The 22,204-nt window shown below is 36.6% G+C and overlaps 3 protein-coding genes across 3 annotated transcripts; 1 reads left to right on the top strand and 2 right to left on the bottom strand.

The window, feature by feature from the left end:
- Positions 1-5,887: 5,887 nt before the first annotated feature.
- Positions 5,888-7,256, bottom strand: LOC115228355. The gene is made up of 3 exons (XM_029798953.2): positions 7,148-7,256; positions 6,897-7,040; positions 5,888-6,866 (listed from the first exon to the last, which is right to left on the bottom strand). The coding sequence occupies exons 1-3, from the start codon at positions 7,236-7,238 to the stop codon at positions 6,652-6,654; spliced, it is 450 nt and encodes a 149-aa protein (XP_029654813.1). The 5' UTR covers positions 7,239-7,256; the 3' UTR covers positions 5,888-6,651.
- Positions 7,257-7,812: 556 nt separating this feature from the next.
- Positions 7,813-12,027, top strand: LOC115228367. Its single transcript, XM_029798966.1, has 3 exons — positions 7,813-7,876; positions 9,948-10,053; positions 11,133-12,027. Exons 1-3 carry the CDS (start codon positions 7,813-7,815, stop codon positions 12,025-12,027), a joined length of 1,065 nt encoding a protein of 354 aa, XP_029654826.1.
- A 7,013-nt stretch (positions 12,028-19,040) lies between these two features.
- Positions 19,041-19,823, bottom strand: LOC115228366 (pre-mRNA-splicing factor 38B-like). The gene is made up of 2 exons (XM_029798965.1): positions 19,608-19,823; positions 19,041-19,559 (listed from the first exon to the last, which is right to left on the bottom strand). The coding sequence occupies exons 1-2, from the start codon at positions 19,821-19,823 to the stop codon at positions 19,041-19,043; spliced, it is 735 nt and encodes a 244-aa protein (XP_029654825.1).
- Between the last annotated feature and the right edge of the window lie 2,381 nt (positions 19,824-22,204).

Below are 22,204 nucleotides of genomic sequence, written 5' to 3'. Positions count from 1 at the left end.
AGAAACAAGAAAGTGAGATGATGTTGAGCGGACTGACGGAGGATACTCCCATCACGGTGAGCAGGACGTGTTTGGGGGGCGGCGATGAAATGAGGACCAGTCACCGTCGTGAAAGGAAAACACGTGCACAGAATAATGCCAAGAAACGTAATTTAAAAAGGGTTTAAAGTTTTGTGGAGTTTTGTAGGAGAAGATGAGGAGAATGTCGAGTCTGGCTAAACAGAGGGACAGGCAGTTCGGGAATATTCAGGAGTTGAGCAGTCAGCTTGATAGAGAGGCCAAGCGGAAGATGGAACAGCAGAATGAGGATAGAATGAGGAAGGAGATGTCTTCCCGACAGATTAGGACCAGAAGACTGGCGAAAAGAAAGTTTGTAGAACCACTGCCGTTGGAGATTAAACTGACGGATGAACTTCCGGGTGATTTATTGCATTTGGAGGTGTTGTGGGTTGTTTATTGCTAGCCAGAAGGGAGTCTGCTCAAGTCGCATTATGTTGATTTCCAGAGACGAAATATGATTTGTCCTACCAAAAAATTATCGTATTTTTGGTATTTAATTGCCCAGACGAAGACGGTCGAAATACAGGACTGTGATGAGACGTAATTTGAGAATTTAATGATTTTGCTATTAAATTTTATTTTTAAAATTAAGGACACTTGCAAGGTCTCTTTGAGTGGTCTGTTTTGTCGGCGGGGACAATTTATGACAACACTGCTGTGTAGATCACACGTCTTGACGGCAGTATTTAACTGTATAAGGGGGTATGGTCAGGGTGTAGTATTACCGGGTATTCGTTTTCCATCACTGCACCATAATTCATTTTCCTGCGATAAATTAAACAATCAGCTTTGAGTCAAAATATTGGCAAAAATTGCATGTCGTAACTAAACTAAGCCAGGAGTTTTTGCTTTTTCAGTGGAGATTAAAGGAGTCACAGAAGCTCAACGGATGTGACGTGTGGGGTTTTACAAGGATTGCACTCTCGCATAATTGCCAAAAATGTAAGCTTATAAACATTTTGGCACCGCCTGAGTTGTTCAGTGGATTATAACTCGCAACCAAGATCACGGGAATCCGATTTATTCTTTCCTATCATTCTGTAAGCCACAATCTCCAATTACGGTTCATCGACAGCGCCTTCTATTCTCTTCTGAACATGACTTATCTACAAAACTGATACAAAATATTAATAACGTTGGCCATGGGCTGTGTAGAGTTCATTGCAGACAAAGTCCAATGGGCTTTTCAAGCCGTAAATGCTGCAAAGACTAAATTCAGGCGAATATGTCGAGGTAGATGGCAAACGGATAGGCAATGACAAATTGAGTGTTCTGATGCGCTTGCCACCGCTTGTGTACGGTAGATCTGGAATTCGCTGGACTTAGCAAATGGGACGAAAAACACTCATATAAAATAATTACATTTGTTTTACGTGCAAGCAAATTTGGGTGTTATTTGCTCCAACACCTCAGCATTGCCCTTATTGGCGATGGTTTCTTCTTCTAACCAAGCCTGAAAGGAATAGAAGTACGTCTCTCCCAGAGCAGTGTTCTTTCTCACTGTTCAAGACGAGTGGTGTCGTAGTAAAAGGAAAGGGCACACTCGACGGAGATTGGTAAAATTATTTTGGCTTTTTATATGATCTCAGTGGTGATTTTGAAATGTTGGAAATCTGCAAATTTTCAAAAGTAGAGAGTTTGGTAATTCTGCTCGTGGAATGGATTTATGAGGGTAATAATGCGAAAATAAATCCTAAGGACCTCTCTGATTCGCCAAGAAGAGATTTACCTTATTTTTCAGTTCATAAAATGTGTAGAATCACTAAGACTTGTAAAATATAGTTTTATGTGAAATTACAGATGAAATCGGATTAGAACTTTTAGTAAAGTAAGTCCGTTGTGTGACGCTGATTTTGTATCCGACTTCATAACCAGCGCGCCAATGGAAAATAGATCAGGCGTGCCACATTTAGTTTATAAACGGCGAGTTCCCGTTAGTTTGAAATGCCAAATCCTTTCTTTAATATGTTGAAAGAGTTCACGAATTTAATCGATAATGCTCCCTCCGCACCAAAAATCGAAGAGACCTTCAAAGTTAAATAGTATAGTAGAAATAAGGACATTGCAGTGATGTCGATATGCCACAAGACAAGATCCCAAACCCATTTGACGCATTTGCCATAAATTTCGCCCTTTTGAACAGACTGAGCTCAACGTCAGTGCCAGTTGATGAAATTATCCCCCCTAAGAAGAACCAGATAGCTATAAAGCAGAAAAACAACGGAATTTGTGAGTCATGTTCGTGTTTTTACAATCAAAACGGGAGAAAACCAGAAATCCTCACAGCGTGTGAACACACAATGTGCCACCAGTGTATTCTGAACCAACTCAGTAAGACAGGATGGACAGTAACGTGCTGTCTTTGTCAGAGGGACACTGAACTGCCCCTCTACAACAGGATGAGTGCGTTAAAGTGTGATCAGAAGGCTTTGGCAATGGCCAATTTAGCTCAAAAACGGGGAAATAGTTTTAGCAGTTTATAAAATGAATTTCTGTTTATTTTATTGATTGGAATGTCTTCTTTAAATAGCCAAGCAAACTTTGAAGTAAACAGGGAAGGATTCAATTTTGTTTTTTCTTTTTTATTTCTCATCGTTAAAATTGTATGACTGATGCAACAATGAAATAATATACGTTGGTGGAAAATGAGATTATCTTATTAAAAGTGTCGCAATTCCATTCTCTATCCGCCTTGTAATTGAACAAAGTCCGACAAAACATTTGACCCTGCGATTGGTGAAATTAAACTGTCTCTAAAAAATTTGGTCAAAAATTAGAGATCTTTAATGAGGTATCCGAGCATTCCTGGCAAGTGACTTGCTTGGGAAATGAACCGTTTTAAAAAGTCAAAGAGAAAGGGATGACTTTTATTTTGTTTGTTTTGAACAGTCTCAAATTCTTGGTCATTACCATAAATTCACAATTGAGACTAAATTTATGGATTTTAAGTCTGTCGATTTCTAGAAAAATCGGTAACTCCGTCGAAAAGATCTCGCAATAGTCGAATCCGTGATATCTGGATGTAGAAACATAGGGATGTAGAAAAAACGGATTAATGCCAAGAATCAATAAAATAGACTTTAAAATAAAACTTGCTTTTCTAAAAAATTTCTTTTGTTTGTTAGATTACATTAAGTCTCTTGATATCTTGGAAAAAGTCGAGCAGGTTAACCACAACAATGTGCCTTACTACTGGAAAAATCAAATCTTTCGGTTGCTAGCATGGAAAAATCTCGACATGTTTTAGAAGTTACATAAAAACGCATTTTCTGTGAAAAACTTGCCCAGTTCATATTTCCAAACGTTTCAAAAAATCGGGGATAAATTCTACAACTCAAGAAAGAATGACCTGTTAATTTTGACGATGTGAACAGAAACTGTCCTGACGACCAATCTACGAAAAATATTAAAGAAAACATTAAAAGATCATAGATTACGAGGTCCATTATGTGCTCGCGGCACAAAAAATAATAAAACCTGATCTTTCAGTTCATTTTGACAAAGTTAAAAATGAAGACCGGAAACAATGGGCTTCTGATGTTGTCGAGTCTGCAAAATCGAAATTCAAAAGATAGACGAAAGTGAATAGCCATTAATTACCCAGTACTTCAATATTAAATTCGAGACATTGAAATCAATATCTAACCTCACGACTTTGCTCTGCTCTCAACTAGAGCCTCGATCCAAGACTGCAACTTCAAAAATCTCACAAAACTGTAATCTCTATTTTTGGCGTTTCGAAAAGTTTTTCTTCCAAATTGAGCAAAAACGTAAAAACAGAAATGTAGGTTGCGCAATTCAGAGACTACTCTGAATCTAGGTTGCGCATTGATATGGATCTGCAAAACTATAAATAACATAATTATTATTAATTTTAGTAAAATAATAATTTGTGGACAACCTATACTAATCTAATCAACACATTTTTTAAATATTAACTCGATAATGACAAATTTAACCATGCTAAACAACAATGAGATTAAAGCGATATTCGAGAACAAATACTGGCAACAACTCATTGCAATAAAAATTATCGTTGTTGTCATGTTTATATCAGGAATAACTGGGAACTTTCTTTCACTTTTGGTTTTTTCCGACGAAAAGCTGAGATGCAAACGAACAGTAAAATGGGGAATATATCTGACATTAAACGATCTGATATTTATATTTTTATTGTTTGCTGTTCATCTCAAAATATATTTCAACATCAATTTTAATGTGAACACTTATTCATATCATATATTCTACGACACATTCCAAATAAATTCAATCTACATATTAGCAATTGCCCTTTATGATTTTTACATCCTTCGCAGCTACTCGTTCTTTTCTCAATACCGGGACCAAATAGCTCTAATAAATTCATTATTTTGTTTTATATTGTCATTTCTCGTTTCTTTCTTGGAATTCTTTGTTTCCACCTCCAAACCTTATGCATTTAATTCATCGCAAAAAATGATTTTGTTGTGTTTTGTGGAGATTATCGGATATGGCCTCCCCTTGACGGTAATTGCTGTTTTCGCTATTTTGATCCCAAAGAAGAGATTCTTTAAAGACGATTTCAACGGGAATTGTGTTTATTGGATGGGATTCTTGTTTTTTTTGATTTTTTCGTCGACGTTGTCTTCGGCACTTTATTTGCGGAGTTTCAGTCTGGTGGATCCTCCTTTTCCTCGATCCAAGTCATTTGTCTTTCAAAATAGTCAATGGAGACATTATTTTAGGTTCAAAATTGAGAAAACATTTCTTGATTTAATTTTGGGATATTCGGTTTATGCTCTAAAGATTGTGGCTTATTTGTGCACAAGTTTCAGATTCAGAAAGACTCTGGTCGCTAAATTCAAGCCAATCGGAAAGCCTCGCAGCACTTTTCTGATCGAATCGGAAGCTCTTTAGTTTTGTGGACTAATTATATATATTTGTTTATTCTTGGAGAATTGTAAGTAAATCTATTTAATTCGGTTCTTATCGATACAAATTATATCAAATTAACCTGATCTTGCGGTTACTTGCCTGATTCGAAGGTCGAGAACGTGTTTAGATTTCTGCACGTTGATTACCTAAAAAATATATTTAGATAAGGAGAAACTTTTAATGAAAAACTGTTCTATTATGTGACATTGGCGGTTGAATACGCATAAGCAAGTGGTTACTTTTTACCTTGAAATTTGCTAATTATACCTTTGAACATATCATTATTTTAATCATTGATTAATTACCGTTCATACCACTCTTTTGGTATGTTTTAGTGTTTTAAAACATTAAAAAATAACTTTTTTAATTAAGTACGTGACCAAAAAATTAAAATCAGCATAATGAACAGTTGAAATTTATGATTGCCATGATAATCAAAGGATTTTATTACAAGGTCAAAAAATGTGACCAGTAGCCCATGCGTGACGCGTCGCCCATGTCACATTATTAGGCACAACAAAACAACTTTGCGACCAAACTTCGGTGGTTACATTATTTATAATTACATTATTTGCGATAATCTATATTGCACAAGATGGTGTTCAAACATATATAAAGAGTAATAATTTCTACAAGGCACTAATCCAGGATACATGTAGACCCAAGGAATTGGAGTAATAAGACAGAGTCACGTCGTTTTTTATAACACCAAGACCACGGTAAAATAGGACAAATAAATAACGTAATTTAATCTTGGTAGGGTTCTAACTGTTCTTTGGCAATGCTTGCAGATAAAGCTTGTTTTTCTCTTCGGAATTTCTTCACTATTTAAAATAAACTTTTAGTGGACAGCCATTAAAAAAATAGAAATTTATTGAAAAACCAATTGTAAGGAAAAACTATGCAGCACAAACAGAAGAAACTCCACTCCTCGTATCCGGCCGAAATGGAAAAAGCCCTTTCTTGTATGCAATGGCCAAAAAAATCACGACAAAAACCACAATCAAAGGCAAAACACCAGAAACAACAAAAGTCGTTTTTGCAACACGTTTTTGCGATTTTTCTATTTGCTTCTCCATTTCTACATTTCATTAAAAACATAAAAAACTAGAAAAATCAAGACAAATGGAGAAGGGCTTGGAATACCCCACAGGATTGACCGCCCACATTGTCACGTTGTATGTCCCAGATTCATTCAAAAATTTTTCCAAATCAATCTGAGACATCACACCATCAACCGTCAAATTTTTAGTGTTTTTCTTAAAATTCAAAACAATTTAACAACCACTGACTTCACCCGAAGAACGAAAGAAGAAACGGGAAGCTTCTCGGACTGGACCCGCCACCAGACCACACTTTCATTCTTCCCCATATTTAATACTCGGGCCACATCTTTTGTACAAAAAACAAAAATACCAGCAAAAAAAAACCTAACGAACTTGGATGTGCTTTCTATCTCTTCCTTCGCCACGCAAAAAGTAAAAACCGAATCATTCACGCTTTTGCCCCTCAAAACTGCCGTTAGTTCAAAAACGTCGAGCGATCCGTTTATTGTCGTCTTTTTCACCACCGGATTCTGCTTTGTGAATATTTCAACATACCAGTGATTTTTCCAAGTCGGCCGATACTATATCCGGGGTTATGACTGTGTTGGCCTCTATTATACACGTGACGTTGTTAGGTTGTCCGAGCATGAGGATCCTCGGCTCGAAGTGGATGATTGGTCCAACTAGTGGATAGAAATTGTGGAATACAGTTCACTATAAGCCTGATGGGCTTTGTTTTTATCAGCATATTCCCCAAAAATACCAAAAAATAGTAAATCCCTTGGTCACTGACTTCTGTAGTACGAATGAGGAGACCCAACTTGGTCTTTTCGATTCTTGAGTGATCTGAACATATTTTTGAATAAATTTGGTTACAAGACTCATTTTCGAAATATTGGCCATCCTTAATCCATTTTGTGGTATATTTGCTGCCATTTGTGACGAAACATGCCAAATAAGCTGTCTTTAGATAGTCCACAGTCACCGTTGATTGACAGTGTTTAAATTCCATGTTAACACCTTTTTGAAAAATAATTTTGAAACATCATAGTTATTGAATACAAATATTAAGTTACGTGCAAAATATTAAACACAAATATTTAAATATAAATAAATAATTTGAATACCTGGCGCATCTAAAATAAATTTAGCGTGTAAATCATTGAGGACACATAAGTATTCTCCAACAGTCTCAGGACCGACATTAATTTTGAGCATAATTCCCCCAGGGATTACAAACTGTTCATAATTGTCATGTCTACACTCTACTTATGTTTACACAACCCAGGAAGAATTTGTTTATGTGCCCTATACCACTTCACCTCCCCTGGCTCATCGGTCTTACAAACTGTGGTCACTTCCTCCATATTTGTGACTAAACTTGCGGGGAAGACAGTCAGTCTGCACTGCGTCAGTCCTACGAATGTACCCACCAATTACCAATGAATGTCAGAAAGAACAGAGACAATGCCATTCACGCGTTTTTTGCGATAAATCGTTTATAAATATTATTTTTGCGGTAAACTATCGATCGTCCGTTTTTTCTCAAGTCGTTACTTAATTTAGAAATTTGACCAATGCTTAATTATCTGACAAAAATTTAGCAATCTTATTTTTAGCTTATATTAATTGAATAACGTGCAATTTAGCTTATATTAATTGCAATCTTATTTTTAGCTTATTTTAATTGATTAACTAATTAAAAAAAACTGATTAACTTGTAATCAAAATAAACAACGTTTAGCAAAATTAAACTCAGTAATTCTAAACATGTAATTCAGTCCTATAAACTATGCACTCTATAGTGCACCCTTATTCAGACAGTCGTCCAAATCCCCCACCGGGAATTCCCTCAAGTTAGTCTATAGCTGATAATAAAAAACGTGCAATAAATCGATCTTATTAAAGTGGGCTATCAATGAAATACTTCACATAAGTACATCTAATTAGGGTCAGTGAATAGCACTGTAATGTTTGTGAATGATATCGCCGTAGTGTTTATGCAGTAATTTAAAGGAGAAGGGCGAATCATCTCGATCAGGCTTGTCGTCCTTCAGCAGATTGGCCGAATTGACCAAATTGGTGTAGCGATATTCACTCAGGGCATTGAACCAGGAGGGGAGGAGTGCAGGACACTCGGGAGAAATGAGAAAACTGGACTCGTCTGGACTAAATTGAGTCAATAACCTGGGAAAATTATTCGTATGAATTCCTTGTGTTGGGAATAGTGGACAATCACTCTATGACCCACCAGAAAGAGAACTCCATCCTTCAATATTAGGCAATAGTATTTTTACAGGGACACCTTCACCCTCGATCGGCCAGTTGTAGTAGAATAATAAATTTGCTTTTAGTTTGATAAATAGATCCAAAGTCCTTCCATCTGGGAACACCACTGTAGCCACGCCAGAGAGTGTAGTTGGGATTTGTCCGTTGGCAATTTGGGCGAGATGTTGGTGGTTAATTTTCATGTTTTTAAATTACGAATTTGTGCACCACACACAAAGTTAAGTTAATATTATATTATACTTTTTATTAAGGATTTTATATAAAATGACCTCAAAGTTTTTAAACAGTCATAAAATAACGAGCCATCAGTGAAACGCTGTGACCTTGATTTTAACCTTCAATTAAGCTCATTCCTTTAATTCGTGAATAACTCATTCCCTTGACTTACATGCTTTGAATTAAAAAAAACCTTCAATTAATCTTTTGACAATTATCAACTCAATATTAAAGATGATTTCGAACTTTGAGATAATATTATCGGAATGAGATTTGCCAACATTTTAAAGGATGATCAGATGTATAAGAATATTCTTGATTTTTTAATAAATAATACAATACCAGAAGATTTTTCAAGATTAAAAAGATTTTGTTTTCTCAAAAAATGTAGAAATTTCGTAAATTCTGGAGGTACTATTAAATCTAATGATAGGTGTGCTATGTTATAAAGAATCTGATGGAAACAAAATATTTTTAATTGCCTCAAATGATTTTGAATCAATGAAACCGCATTGTGAGAGAATTCATTCAATTTATCAATATGGATTTAATAAAATGGAAGAGTATTAAATAAATAATTTTTCCATAATCAGAAACCTATCTATCGGTCAGAGTACGAGACAAGTGCTCTAAACCAGTGGTTCTCAACCTTTATTTTTGTATCGCCCCCTTGGAATTTTTTTCGCCCCTCCAATTTTTATATCGCCCCCTTATTTCATTAGTAAAAATTTTTATTTAAAAAATAAGAGTTTTAATGAGATCCTTGTGGTTGATGAAGATTGACAAGTTTTTCAAAATTTGTACTTCTTTTCGTAAGTGTAATTCTAATGTCGCCTCTTTCTTCTATATTTAGTTTGTTTCTTTTTTTCCGATCATACTATTCAGAGTGCTGAATCCTCTCTCTACGCAGTATGACGTAGGAAAACATAATATTATTGGCATCATTTTTTCCCATAATTTCGGAAATTTAATTTTTATAGATTTTTCTCCCCAGAATTGTGTCAGGTTTTCATTTTTAAATTTTATTTTCAGTTCTTCGTCGTTTTTTAGTTCTATTATTCTTCTTGACATTCATCATCAGAATCATAATGAATGGGCAACCAAGGATTAATCATCCAATCAGAAAAGTTTAAATTAATTAAATCTTCAAATCTTTTTTTCAAATCTTGTTCCAAAGATTCTAAATGAAATTCATAAATTTTCAGATCGTTGTCATCAAAAGTGTGGTCATAAAAATCGAATTTTCCAAATTTTCTATTACTTAAATTAAATTTGTAAAATTGAATTTTTTCAATGAATGTATTTATAATTCGTTTGCAATCAATTAAATTAACATAATCTCCTTGTAAAGCCAATGAAACTTCATTTAATTTTTTAAAAATCCAATTTAAATAAAAAATATTTTTTCTATGAATTTTGCAGGAATTAAAAAATTAAATTCTTCTTGTAATCTTAAAAAATCAACAATTGCATCAAATAATATCCCAATCTTTCAAGACAATTTCCCTTGGATAACCATCTTACTTCGGTATGTAAAAGTAACCTAACATAATCTTCATTTTGATTAGTGCAGTATTCACGAAAAATACGATCGTACTTGCTGTTTCTTTTAATTTTATTGATAACTTTGATAACAATTTGCATTGATGCATTCAATTCTTCAGATAATTTTTTTGCAATTAAATGATGCCGATGTAAAATACAATGAATTGAAGTGGACATTGGAGATTTTTGTTTTAGAAAAGCTAAAAAACCACGATATTTTCCAACCATAGCCATTGCGCCATCAGTTGCGCACGATAAAATATGTTCAAATGGAATATCATTTAAGAATAAATAAGATTCAAACATTTTGAATATTGACAATCCTGTAGTATCCGTGACTAAAGATTTTGGAAACAAGTTGGACTGAAAACTTGCGTTCTCTGAGAAATAAAATTAAAGATTGTTCAATTTCATTAGAAATTTCATCAATTCTTCTTCGTATAGTGTCGTTGCTTAATGGAATAGTCTTCATAATATTTGAAGAATCTTTTTGTAAGATATCGTTTATAAATAAATTTAAACAAGGACGGATGACATTTTTTGCAATCGAATGGGCATTACCTATAAATTAAAATAATAATGCAACCAGTTTTTGCGATTATCTCTGCAACTTTATATGAATAAGATACCAGAGACATTTTGAGATATATTTTTATTAAAGATTGCCGGTAAGGTGTTTTTATTTTCAAAATTCTTTTTTAATTCTAGAAAAAAGTCTGGCTTTTTTCCAATTGAATTATGATGTTTTCGTTTTAAATGTTCAATCAAACGAGACGGTTTCATTGCCTCATTCGAAAAAATTGTACCACATTGAAGACAAAGTGGTTTATTAGGATCTTGAGGATCTTTAATAAATCCAAGAGAAATATATTCATCTTTATACATTCTGACTTTTTTTTAAACACGACCCATAATGATAACTAGAAATCACGCTTAGAAATTTAAATAAAATATAATAAAAATATCATATTATTAATAAATATTATTAGACTCGATTATATATCTTTATTTTTTCAAAGATTATCGACTTCTAACATAAGATTTTAATTTTTCAAATATTAGCAATCAGCCATCGCCCCCCTGGCAGAAAAAATCGCCCCTAGGGGGCGAATCGCCCACCGTTGAGAACCACTGCTCTAAACCATTTGAAACAACATCTGGAACACCTCAAGGGGATCCGTTATCTCCTATACTATTTGTGATATATCTGGAAACTGCATTGAGAGAACTAAAACCATACTATGAAGGAAAGATCAATGTGGTGGCATACGCGGATGACGTGGATTTTATTTCTTCCGACAGGGACGTTCTGGAAAGCCTATTGGAGGTGATGCCAAATAGACTTGCTGAGTGGTTCCTCAATGTAAACGTGGAGAAAACAAAATTTACTGAACTAGCAAGACAGAAGTCTAAGCTGGACGAACATTGGAGAAAAGTAAAGAAACTCGGATCTCTATTGGGAGACGAACAAGACGTGATTATGCGAAAAACACATGCAAACAGTGCACTACGCAGCTTAAAGGAAAATTGGCTAAAACGCAAAGGACTCAGCACAAAAACACGGATACGACTATACAATTCACTAGTGAAGCCAATACTCCTATATAACGCCGGAACTTGGGGACTAGACTCTTTCCATAGAGATCACCTTCGACGTACTCTAACCTCCAAGTGGCATTCAAGGCTGAGTAGCATAACAGTTTATGCCAGAACATCAAGCAAACCAATCGAAATTACCGAATGCAGATGGAGGCTGTTTGGACACATTCTAAGGATGGATTTGGATGAACCGGCAAACGTTGCTATGGAGGACTATTTAGAAGCTGGGAGCCATCGTTTCCGTGGACGACCAAGAAATACTCTCCCGGGTACGCTGGATAGAGACCTAAAGAGGGCTGGTAAAGAATCGATGCACTACGGGACGTCGCCCAAGATCGCGGGAAATGGAATAAACTAACTACTCTTATTGTTTCCTGTGCTGCACAAGCTTTGTCATGATCCATGGCATCACTAAAGTGCCTATAATAATCACAATTAGGGATGTAATATCATCATGCCACAAATGTCAGCCAAGTCAGCACTTAATATCCACTAGTCAACATAGTAGCCAAAGAATTCGAGAAAGGTTCATTCAATATTTTATTTTTAGCTATCAAGTTGATTTAGTCGATCTTTCGTTTTATTCAGATATAAATGATTCCTATAAATATCTTATCAAGACATCCAGAATCACAGGGACAAGTGGAGCGTTGCAATAAAACCATCTTCAGATGGATGCAAAAGAACTTACAGACAAATAGAAAAAATGGGTAGATGTTTTAGAAATTGTATATCACTACAATATTTCAATTCATTCTTCTATAAATATGTCACCATTTATGACTTTTTCCGAACAAGAGAATATAAAATTTCTTATTTTAATGATGATGAATTAATTGAAGAACATGAAAATCAAACTATCATAAATGACAAATATCTTGAAAGACTGGAAAGAAATTCTTCAAAAACATTGAAAGAAATTGGAAATAATGTTTTGCTGAAAAAAGATTCTGATACAAATCAAAGGACGAAAAAGCGAAAATTAGAATCTTTTTATCATCAACAAATCTTTACTATTGAAGATTTAATTTCAAATAATAGTTATTTTAAAAGATTAAGATGAAAGGTACTAAAATAATTCGATAATATTTAAAATGTTTAATATTAGATAATATTATATTAATAATAAATAAAATATTTAATCGTTGTGTGGTTCATGGCAGGGCGTATGTTGTGTTTAACGTTACACGTAGTAAATCCGTTCGGTACAGGGGAAGGATGCAGCAAATGTGGGCACAGTAAATATAATTAAACAATTATTTAATAGACGGACATTTTTCATTTCAATGTAGAAATTATATAAACATCAAGTCAAGCCACAATCCATCCGATAGCGGTAGTTCAGACTCCGAGGACTTTCTCTCATATCTCCCTCAAGAACAAATGAGTAACACATTTTAATCAATTTAGTCAAGTTACGTAACCTGGCCGTTAAGCACGCTAAGAAAAAACAACTCAAAAAGTATGTATTTTATACTATTTCAAATAGAATGAAGAAAAGTCACAAACACCACAAACATCGACATCATTGATGTTTAAATAAATTGTTTTTATTTTGAATTCCCGCTCTTTATTTAGTTGCTCTCTTTTAATCTGCAAACAAGACCTAATAGGATTGAAAGACGTGGCGGGAAATACTCTGTTGAGTCTTTCCAACATCCGATCAAGAGAGTCTTTGATGTCCTGAAGGTCCCAACTTATCTCTTAAAGATTTGTATTTTAAATTTCATTTGAACTGATAAAAGTTATAATTTTGTTAGAATGTGAGTTTAAGAATGTATAAAATTGTTAAACTAATTCTAATAGTTAGGAAATGATGTTTATAGGACCAATAAGTGAGTATGAGTGATATATTAGTGTGTTAGACGTGTTAGGACTCACCTTATTAATTAACAAGTTTGTAAATCGAATCGGCATCAGTATCAGCCGGCTTAGTCTAATAAATAGAACAAAAAGCATACCTGTCGGTATAATTTTACTGACAAATAAATTAAAAATATGATTACAAGTGAAGTAACAAATAAAACTATTGAAATTTTAATCCATAAACGGTGCTTGTAAACCTATGAATATTCAATCAACTACAACCCAAAGCTGCAGTTTGTCAAAAAATCCATCTTCAGTTTTTTGTATTTTTGAGGACTGTGTAGATTCAGGCTTCATCATTGCAGGCATGTTATTATAGACTATGTAGTCCATTGGTAGTCCTAATCGCGGTCGAGGGACTTCATTCTTGAATATTTTATTCATGTTTTTAACTTTTGCAAGTGAGTCTGTTTTTAATGGAGTAAAGGATTTGGCTGACGGGGTGGCTTCGTCTGCATCAAGTCTGTTATAATTTTGATTTTTGGGGGCGAGTTTTAGCGAGTTTAAAAGAACAAAATACTAGATATAGATATGTTAAATTGAACTAGAAACATCTATGTTTATGAATTAGGTCAGAAAGGTTTATATTTTATTATTCTTGATGGTTTAAATATTAAAAATGAAGAACAAATAAATATTTTAATTAATATTAAAAAATTTATATTTAACGAGAATATTAGTTAGTAAGTCCTGCAGCTCTGATATGCAGGAAGCCGGCGACTATTATGCAACAATTTTTGCATAGAATACAGAAATTTGCTATTAAACTTTTTTGTCACCCAATAATAAAAACTTAAATATTTATCTATAATTAAATTAATAATAAATTATTAATTTTTCCTTGTCTGGTGTATGGTGGTTAACAACGAGGACAACCTGAATGTCTCTGAGGAACCGCTGACCACTTCACCCCCCCAGACCCTCCGTGATCACAGACACCACAAAGAGCCCCGTCACCATAAACGGAAACACAAAGAACCACTCGACCACGACAAAGCAAAAAAACCCGCGGATGACACATTTGCCACAGCAGATGAAGCACGAGCCAAAATAAAGGACAGAATATCGATATATGGAACACACACATCTCTCATCAAAGAAGTCAACAAAGAAGGAGAAAAACGAGTAAAGCCAGTAGCCCCCGTGGCTCTCAAATTCTGGACATTCCGTAAGCTGATGGAATACAAGACCAGTCCCGACAAAAACATAAACAGGTATTTCCCGTCCTCACTGCAGTGTGGAGTACCAGAGAGTGGCCTTCGAAGTGCTCAGACGAACCATAAATGGAGTACTCAACAAAGTGACCGAACACAACGTCCGGGCAGTGGCCAAGACTCTGATGAGAGAAAACATTGTGCGTGGGAGGTTGGGTTGTGTGTGTAGTGGTAGAGGACTGGTGGCCGATTCCTTCATCACCTTTCAATGCGGGCTCACTGCACTCACACACGTCTATGCTTCTCTCCTGGCGATTGTCAATTCGAAGGTGAGTTGGACTGGTCATAGCAGTTCCCCATGATTGGCGATTTGGTCACCAGGAGACTCATTTTGAGGTTCCGTCGGGCTTATAAACAGAACGACAAGACCATTTGTTTGGCTTCTCTCAGCTTTCTGGCACATTTGTTTAACCAGAGGATGGTTGTGTGGTTGGGTGAGCGTTAGGTGTATGAAATACTGCCATTGGAGATACTCACCCTCTTTATGGAAAATGTGACCCCGGATAGTATTGAGACAGCAGTGGAGTTCCTGAAGCACTGCGGGGGCATGTTGAAAGAGCTGTCCCCTGCTGGACTCAAAGGTGTGGTGGGTCATTAATGCCAGCCATCGAGTCATCCCTTCGAAATATCCTCCACGAGGGGGAAATCAGCAACAAAACAGCATATATAATAGAAATGATAATGGCAGTCATCAAGGATAACTTTAAGGTGTTTTGTCAGTGGTTGACCCCCAGGACTATCCCTCGGTGAAGGAACATTTGGATTTGATAGAGGAAGAGGACCAGATGACCCACATGTTCTCCCTCATGGACAAACTAGTCATGGATGAAGAACTGAGTTGACTGTTTTGCTGATTGTAGATATCTTCAAGTTTGATGACAAATACGCGGAGAATGAGGCGAAATATCGTGAGTTTGTGAAAGGTGGTTGAATTGTGAGAATGGCAGATATTTTGGACAGTGATGAGAGTGAGGAGGAGGAAGAGGAGACAGTCAAGGAGGACGAGTCGGTCATTCTCGACCAGACGGAGTGCAATACTGTGGAATTTCGCAAGAAAATATATTTGGTCTTCCAGTCGAGTCTGAGTTCTGACGAGACAATCCACAAACTACTGCAAATGGAGTTGCAGGACGGACAGGAGGTGGTGGTGGGCGAAATGGTGGTGGATTGCTGTGCCCAACAACGGACATATATGAAGTTCTATGGACTGGTCGGAGAAGTAGGCCCACTCTCTCAATTGTAGCGGCTGTGTGCCCTCAGTGATATATTCGTCCCTCCCTTCGAAAACCTTCTACGACAACAATATTCCACTTGTCACAGACTGGAGATTGTCAAGTTGATGAATGTTGCCAAGTTTTTTGCCCATCTTTTGTTTGCTGACTCCATTTCGTGGGGGGTTGTTGTGTTGTGTGACTTCCACAGACCATGGATTGTATGTCTCTCACACCGTCGGGCACATCTTCTTCCAGAGTGTTCTTGAAGTATCTCTTCCAGGAGTTGTCCGAGTTTATGAGCATTCAGCGACTCCACGAACGACTGAGCGACGAGTTGTGGATTTGTGTTATTTTTAAGGACGCTGAGTCGGAGTTTTAGTGGGCTGTTTCCGACTGACTCGGCGGAAAATATGCGCTTTTCGATTAATTTCTTCACAGCGATTGGACTTTCTGGGTTGACTAATGAGACGAGGGAGTTGTTGGAAGTGCAGTTAAAGTCTGCTGCTATTGCCGCTAAGAAGGATTCTTCGGATAGTGATGATTCTTCCTCCGATAGCTCGTCTTCTTCTGATAGTTCGTCAGACTGATTATTACTTTTTGAGTTTTTTAGTTGAGCAGTCAGTTTAATTTCTAATGAATTATGCATTTTGTTTGGAATAATACAGTGAGAGATATGGGTGGATTCCATATAAATATTCCTGTTCTCAATAATAAACATGGAAAGCAAGTCGAAATGGGAAAGTTACTTGCCAGTGAATTAGCATTGCTTACAGTTATAAAGTGGATATAGTGCTTTTGGTGGTGGGAGGGTATTGTAAGAAATTTTAATAGGCACCACCAGAATACATTCAAAGTAGATAAGGCGAATATGCAGACCTTGGAAAGTATCCAAGTGGAATACAGAAATGGGTAGATTGACAATGATGACTGTCAAAATATTGGGGCTAGCGGCCTAAAAAACACTTTAGAAGACGATACTAAGATGACAATAACTCTCAATTCCAGGTTCGGTGAGGGTCCTGACCGATCAGAACCGTTGTTTGTCGGATTTGTAGTTATAATACTAATTTTTTGAGTATTTTTTAATAGCAAGTCACAGATAACATTTCTTCATAGGTCCACGCATAGTTTATAAAAATGCATGCGAGAATAGTATTATTTTCTCTGGAGTATTGCACCTAAATTGATTGATTTGATAAATATATAAACCAGAATTGACCAAGACGTAAAAATGCCAAGCCCAGGTCGTATTTCTCCAGACTTAAATTATTCAAAATTAAACAATGAGTCCTTCAATTTGAATTATCCTCAAATCACATGTTTCAGTCACATCACCGTCCGCGGAATGCATAAAAATGGAAACGAAGCAATTTTGTGTTCAAATGGAGTAGCTAAGAAGTGGTCACCTATTTTGGAAGAACCCTCAATCATAGAAAAACTTTCAGACGAGTCTACAAACTACGCTTTGGCCTCAATCAGAAGTCAACTCGAAATATTCTACCCAGAATGGCTCACAATGAATAGCGAAATATATATTTCAAACAATTCTTCGTGTTATGAGTCAATAAATAAGAACGAGATGAAGTACTTGTCTTCATCTTATATCGAATCTCCAATTTCTGTCGAATCACTTTTCAATATGTCTCGCAGAATGTCTACAAATAATCAAGGATCAATTCACAGAAAATCTATTCCTGACGAAGAGCCCGTAATTGCTACTTTGGACCAAAACTTTGAACGGAAAATTAGTTTTGAAGACGAAAAAGAAGAAATGACAAACTACCATAGCGACAAGGAAGAGCCAATCGAACAGAATATTGCATTTGAGTCAATTGAGGGCCATATAGAGGATCAAGTTTCGTTAGCAGAAACAGGAATATTTAAATCAGCGATTTGTGATGATGAGGGTAGTTCAATTGGGACAATTGTGGCCAGAATTAGTAATATTGACAAATCTACACAGACGGAAAACGAAGAATGTGGGTTATTTGAAATTACTAACAACATAAAAATGGAACGTGTAGGATCCACTGTCCCTATACAAGGAAATATATTCGACATTGAATTTATAAACAGACTACGGGGATTTTCATTTTACGATAATCAAAACTTAGTCATATAACATTAATGGTCATTTCTAATAAAATGTTATTTAGCTAATAGTATAATATGTTCACTATAGCAAAATATGTAATTTTCACGAGTCTTTGATTGCACCACTAAGTTCAGGAGGTCAAAAGACGTATTTCAATGATGTGGCACTAACTATTTGAATGAAAAAATAAATTAAGTTAAGCCATATTCAGCCGATTCCGGCCATTGGCGATTCTGTAAGACAGGTACCTCCACGAAACTCTATCCCCCACCAGCTTTGCTATTTCCGAAAATGATGTCCGGTAAGTTTCACTACTTCAGATGTCCAGAAAAATATTTTTTATGTCAATTTCGACGTTTTATAAGCGTTTTCAAAATCAAAAATGTAGTCAGTCCCTCTTAGAACGAGTTCTAAAATTGTTTCTTAACTTCTCTAAGGTCGATTCAATGTTGAAGATAAATTTTGAAAAATTTAAAACCACAAACAAATTGATATAATGATTTCTTGCAAAGTGCAAACTGACTCCAGAAGAAAACCTATTTGGGATCCCGTTGAGTTCAGGGCGTCGAAAGAAGTAATTTTATAACACCAACAAAATAACCGCCTTTCTTTTATCTCAGCTATTGATCGTAAATTTTTGCCGAATGGATTAAGCATTGTTTATGTTACTACAAAATGTGTCATAATAGTGGATTCATACCTGAAATATGAGGCATTTGGGGGACGTTATCTTGATAACAATTTCAATAATAAAAATGTTTCGTAATGCCAATACGTCAGGCCACAATTCCAACCCAAAGTTATACAGTACTTCTATTACAGAATTATTTCCAAATAAATTCATTTACTGTAAATCTCGAAACAGATTGCAAAGTGAGTAAATGTGTTGAGTGAAAATGATTTTTATTTCAGTCTACACAGCCAGACAAGTGACTAAGCAGCAAAGCAATGCGGAAGTAAATAATGAACAATCTTAAATGGGTCATCGACGTCTTCTCCTCATTCGTTCGTGTTCCTTCCTCAATCTTCGTTCATAGGAGGTCTCTCTCCGGTGGTGTCGTCGACGTCTGGGAGGGGGAGACGGACTGGGGGAGTAACTCCGTTCTCTCCCCTTCTCCTCAACAGGGGACTTGTACGGACCCAGTTCTCTCAACTTGGCATCAATCTCCTTGTGGACTGGCACAGGAATGCGGGGGAAAATAGTCTCAAACCAATCCAGCTTGGTCAACCACAGTCTGAGCATCTCCCCAATGGAAATAACGTGGCCTCCCCCCGCCTTCACGTCAATAGGCTGGTGGTCGTTGAGGAATGGCTCGAACCACCCCCAAAGAGTCTTGAGTTGTGTGAATCGGAGGTACATGAAGCCCATAGCCCGAATGTAGGGGGAGTCCCGGTGGGTGATGAGTCCGTGGAGTTGTCTCCCCCCAAGTCTCATGGTGTGGAGTTTGTAGAGGAGGCAGAATGAACTGGAGATGATCCCTCCCGACCCCACTCCACGGACCTACTTAATTAAGAGAACAAATATGAGTTACTCTTCAGAAATACTTACCCCGCCACACATTCCTGTCTGACCTCCCTGGTGGCGGGTTCCCTTCTCCCATGGCTCCAAGTGGGACACTCGGTTGTAGATCTCGTCGATTATATCCCCGTAGGATGTTATTTCCACCAGAGTGTTCTTGAAGTACAGAGAGGACTGGATATTGGTCAGAATTAGAGGGTTAATGTTCATGGTTTTGTCATTTCCAACACAAGCAAGGGACGACATCAACACAAATTAAATATTTATTATTAATAAAATAAATATATTATTATTAAATTGTATAATTTTAGTAGTGTTGGGTCTAGGACGTGTCCAAAAAGTCTCCAACGAACCGAATGATCTCGCGACATTTTTTAGGAGTTCTTTGTGTTCAGAGATTAGGTTAACATCATCGGCATAAATCACTTTTTCTATTATTTTAGTTCCCTCATAGCGGCCTCCAAGTATATTCTGGCGGAGACGGGGAGTCTGTGTTTGTTTCAAATTTCCTTGAGTAGGTTTTCTAACTCTCGCAAGGAGCTCTGTGTTAGATAGAAGGATTTGGGTCATTCTTAGACTCGCTTCGTCAATAATCCATTCGTCAATAACTGTCATCAGTTTGTTTCTGTCAAATCTCTTTGATGTGTCGCACATCTCCATCTGTGACTCCATACTGCATCAGCTGTTGATCTTTCTTTTTTGCCCACTTTTACTTTCGAATAGGTATTCTGGTCCTTTTATTCGTTCCAATGCTTCTTTTATTATATGCTTTGTGCCATCCAACGAAATTCCTACTGTTTTGTCCTTCAGATGGGAGCAGATGTATTTTTGTAATTTTTGACTGTATCTGGATGAGAGGTCAGTTTTTTCGTTGCGTATCCACTTCTTGTATTCTCAATAATATTGTTTGTAATGTTGTTGTGTTTCTTATGTTTTATACCATGTTTTGTCAGATTGAAGGTGATAATGATATTGTGATCACTGACAGTTGTTGAGTGTATGTTTACAAGAGAGCGTTTGTCATTATTCCGGACTAGTTTTCCTTCTGGGTTTCTTCGTTCGCCCATCCAAGTGGTTATGTGACATGCACAATGGGAGAATGCGTTGTTGCACAAAAACAGTTTGTTTGCTGTGCAGAAATGGCCACGTTTTGTCGCAGAAAAGTTTCTTTTCCCACGTCTGTGTCTTCCCATGAAGGTATCTTTTGAGTTCTTTTTTGTTTCGGAAATGAATATGAGGACGGCTCATATTTGTTGTACATTTTTAATAATGCTGAGTAAAATTCATCCAGTTTGGTCAGGTTTTTTGCCACTCTTTCACAATGTGGCGCATATCATTTATAATTTGTGTATTTTAGGGGAGCTTTGGTTGTTCAGTTGACCTGTATTACGCAGATCCTCTCATCAACCAAGATCTGTATGTCAACTAATAGTTTTCTGTTAATGGCGAATTCGGGACCATGGTGTTTTGAGTCACTGGGTAGGCATATTAGTCGATATTTTTTATGGTTTTTATCGAGGTAGTGCGTAATTTTTGTCTCTTGTATACATCCAATAAAAACTTTATATCTTTCAAGGTCATCAGAGAATATTTCTTGACCGAGGCTTAGATATTCCTTTTGCATTGAATGTAAGAATCTTTAAGACAAGCATATTCTCCTGTATCTTCTGCTTTCTAGACATTTTTCTTGACAGTTGTGCAGAAAAAATCGATGCACGTCACACCCTCGCCCCTCCTCTAATGTGTAGATATGGACTCTCTGAGGAACCTAGCAAAGAACAGGAGAGCTTGTCTAATTAGTTCTCAAATATCTTTTCCTGCTGGTTTATAAACATTATGGCTCTCGTGAAAGTGTTAATAATTGAGTAATTAGTCTGTCGACTTTCTTCTCTTTGTATTCCAAGGTTATAATGACATGTTGATTGGGAAACGAAGCATTTATTGATCACATTCTTAAATGTGGGAAAGAGTAGATGGAGAATATTCCACAAATTAATGTTTAACACAAATTGTGTGAGAATTGATATAAATTTTAAATGAATAATTCATGGCATAAATTTAAATTTCTTGTATGGCAGGACCCCACAACCTCATTAAGATTCTTTTAATAGGCGAATCGTGTAAGCAGATTGCCCTTACTCCTCCAGCCGTCGGCAAGACCTCCATCCTCAACAGTTTCTCCACCGGTTCCGTGTCGGCCAACCAAATCAGCACGATCGGCGTCGACTTTAAAACAAAGATCCTCGACATTGATGGACAGAAAGTCAAAATGCAGATATGGGACACTGCCGGCCAAGAACGGTTCCGGACAATCACTTCCTCGTACAGTCCCCCACTCACCCCAGCTACTACCGGGGAGCCAACGCAGTCATCATTGTCTACGCCGTGAATAACCGTGATTCCTTCAATTCTGTGCATAAATGGATTGGGGAAAAGGATCGGAACTGCGACTCGTCCAATGTGTCCACCATCCTTGGTTGGTCTCCCTCACTACTCCAGTGTCCAACAAGAACGACTTGCAGGAGGGGATTGCTGTCACCAACCAGGAGGGGGCTGAGTACGCCAGAAACAACAGCATGGAGTTTGAGGCTGTCAGTGCCTACCAGGGGAACGTCGAACATGTGATT

Source organism: Octopus sinensis, unplaced genomic scaffold, assembly GCF_006345805.1.
Source record: "Octopus sinensis unplaced genomic scaffold, ASM634580v1 Contig10380, whole genome shotgun sequence".
Classification (NCBI taxonomy): Eukaryota; Metazoa; Mollusca; class Cephalopoda; order Octopoda; family Octopodidae; genus Octopus; species Octopus sinensis.
This window is presented reverse-complemented; position numbering and strand designations above follow the sequence as displayed.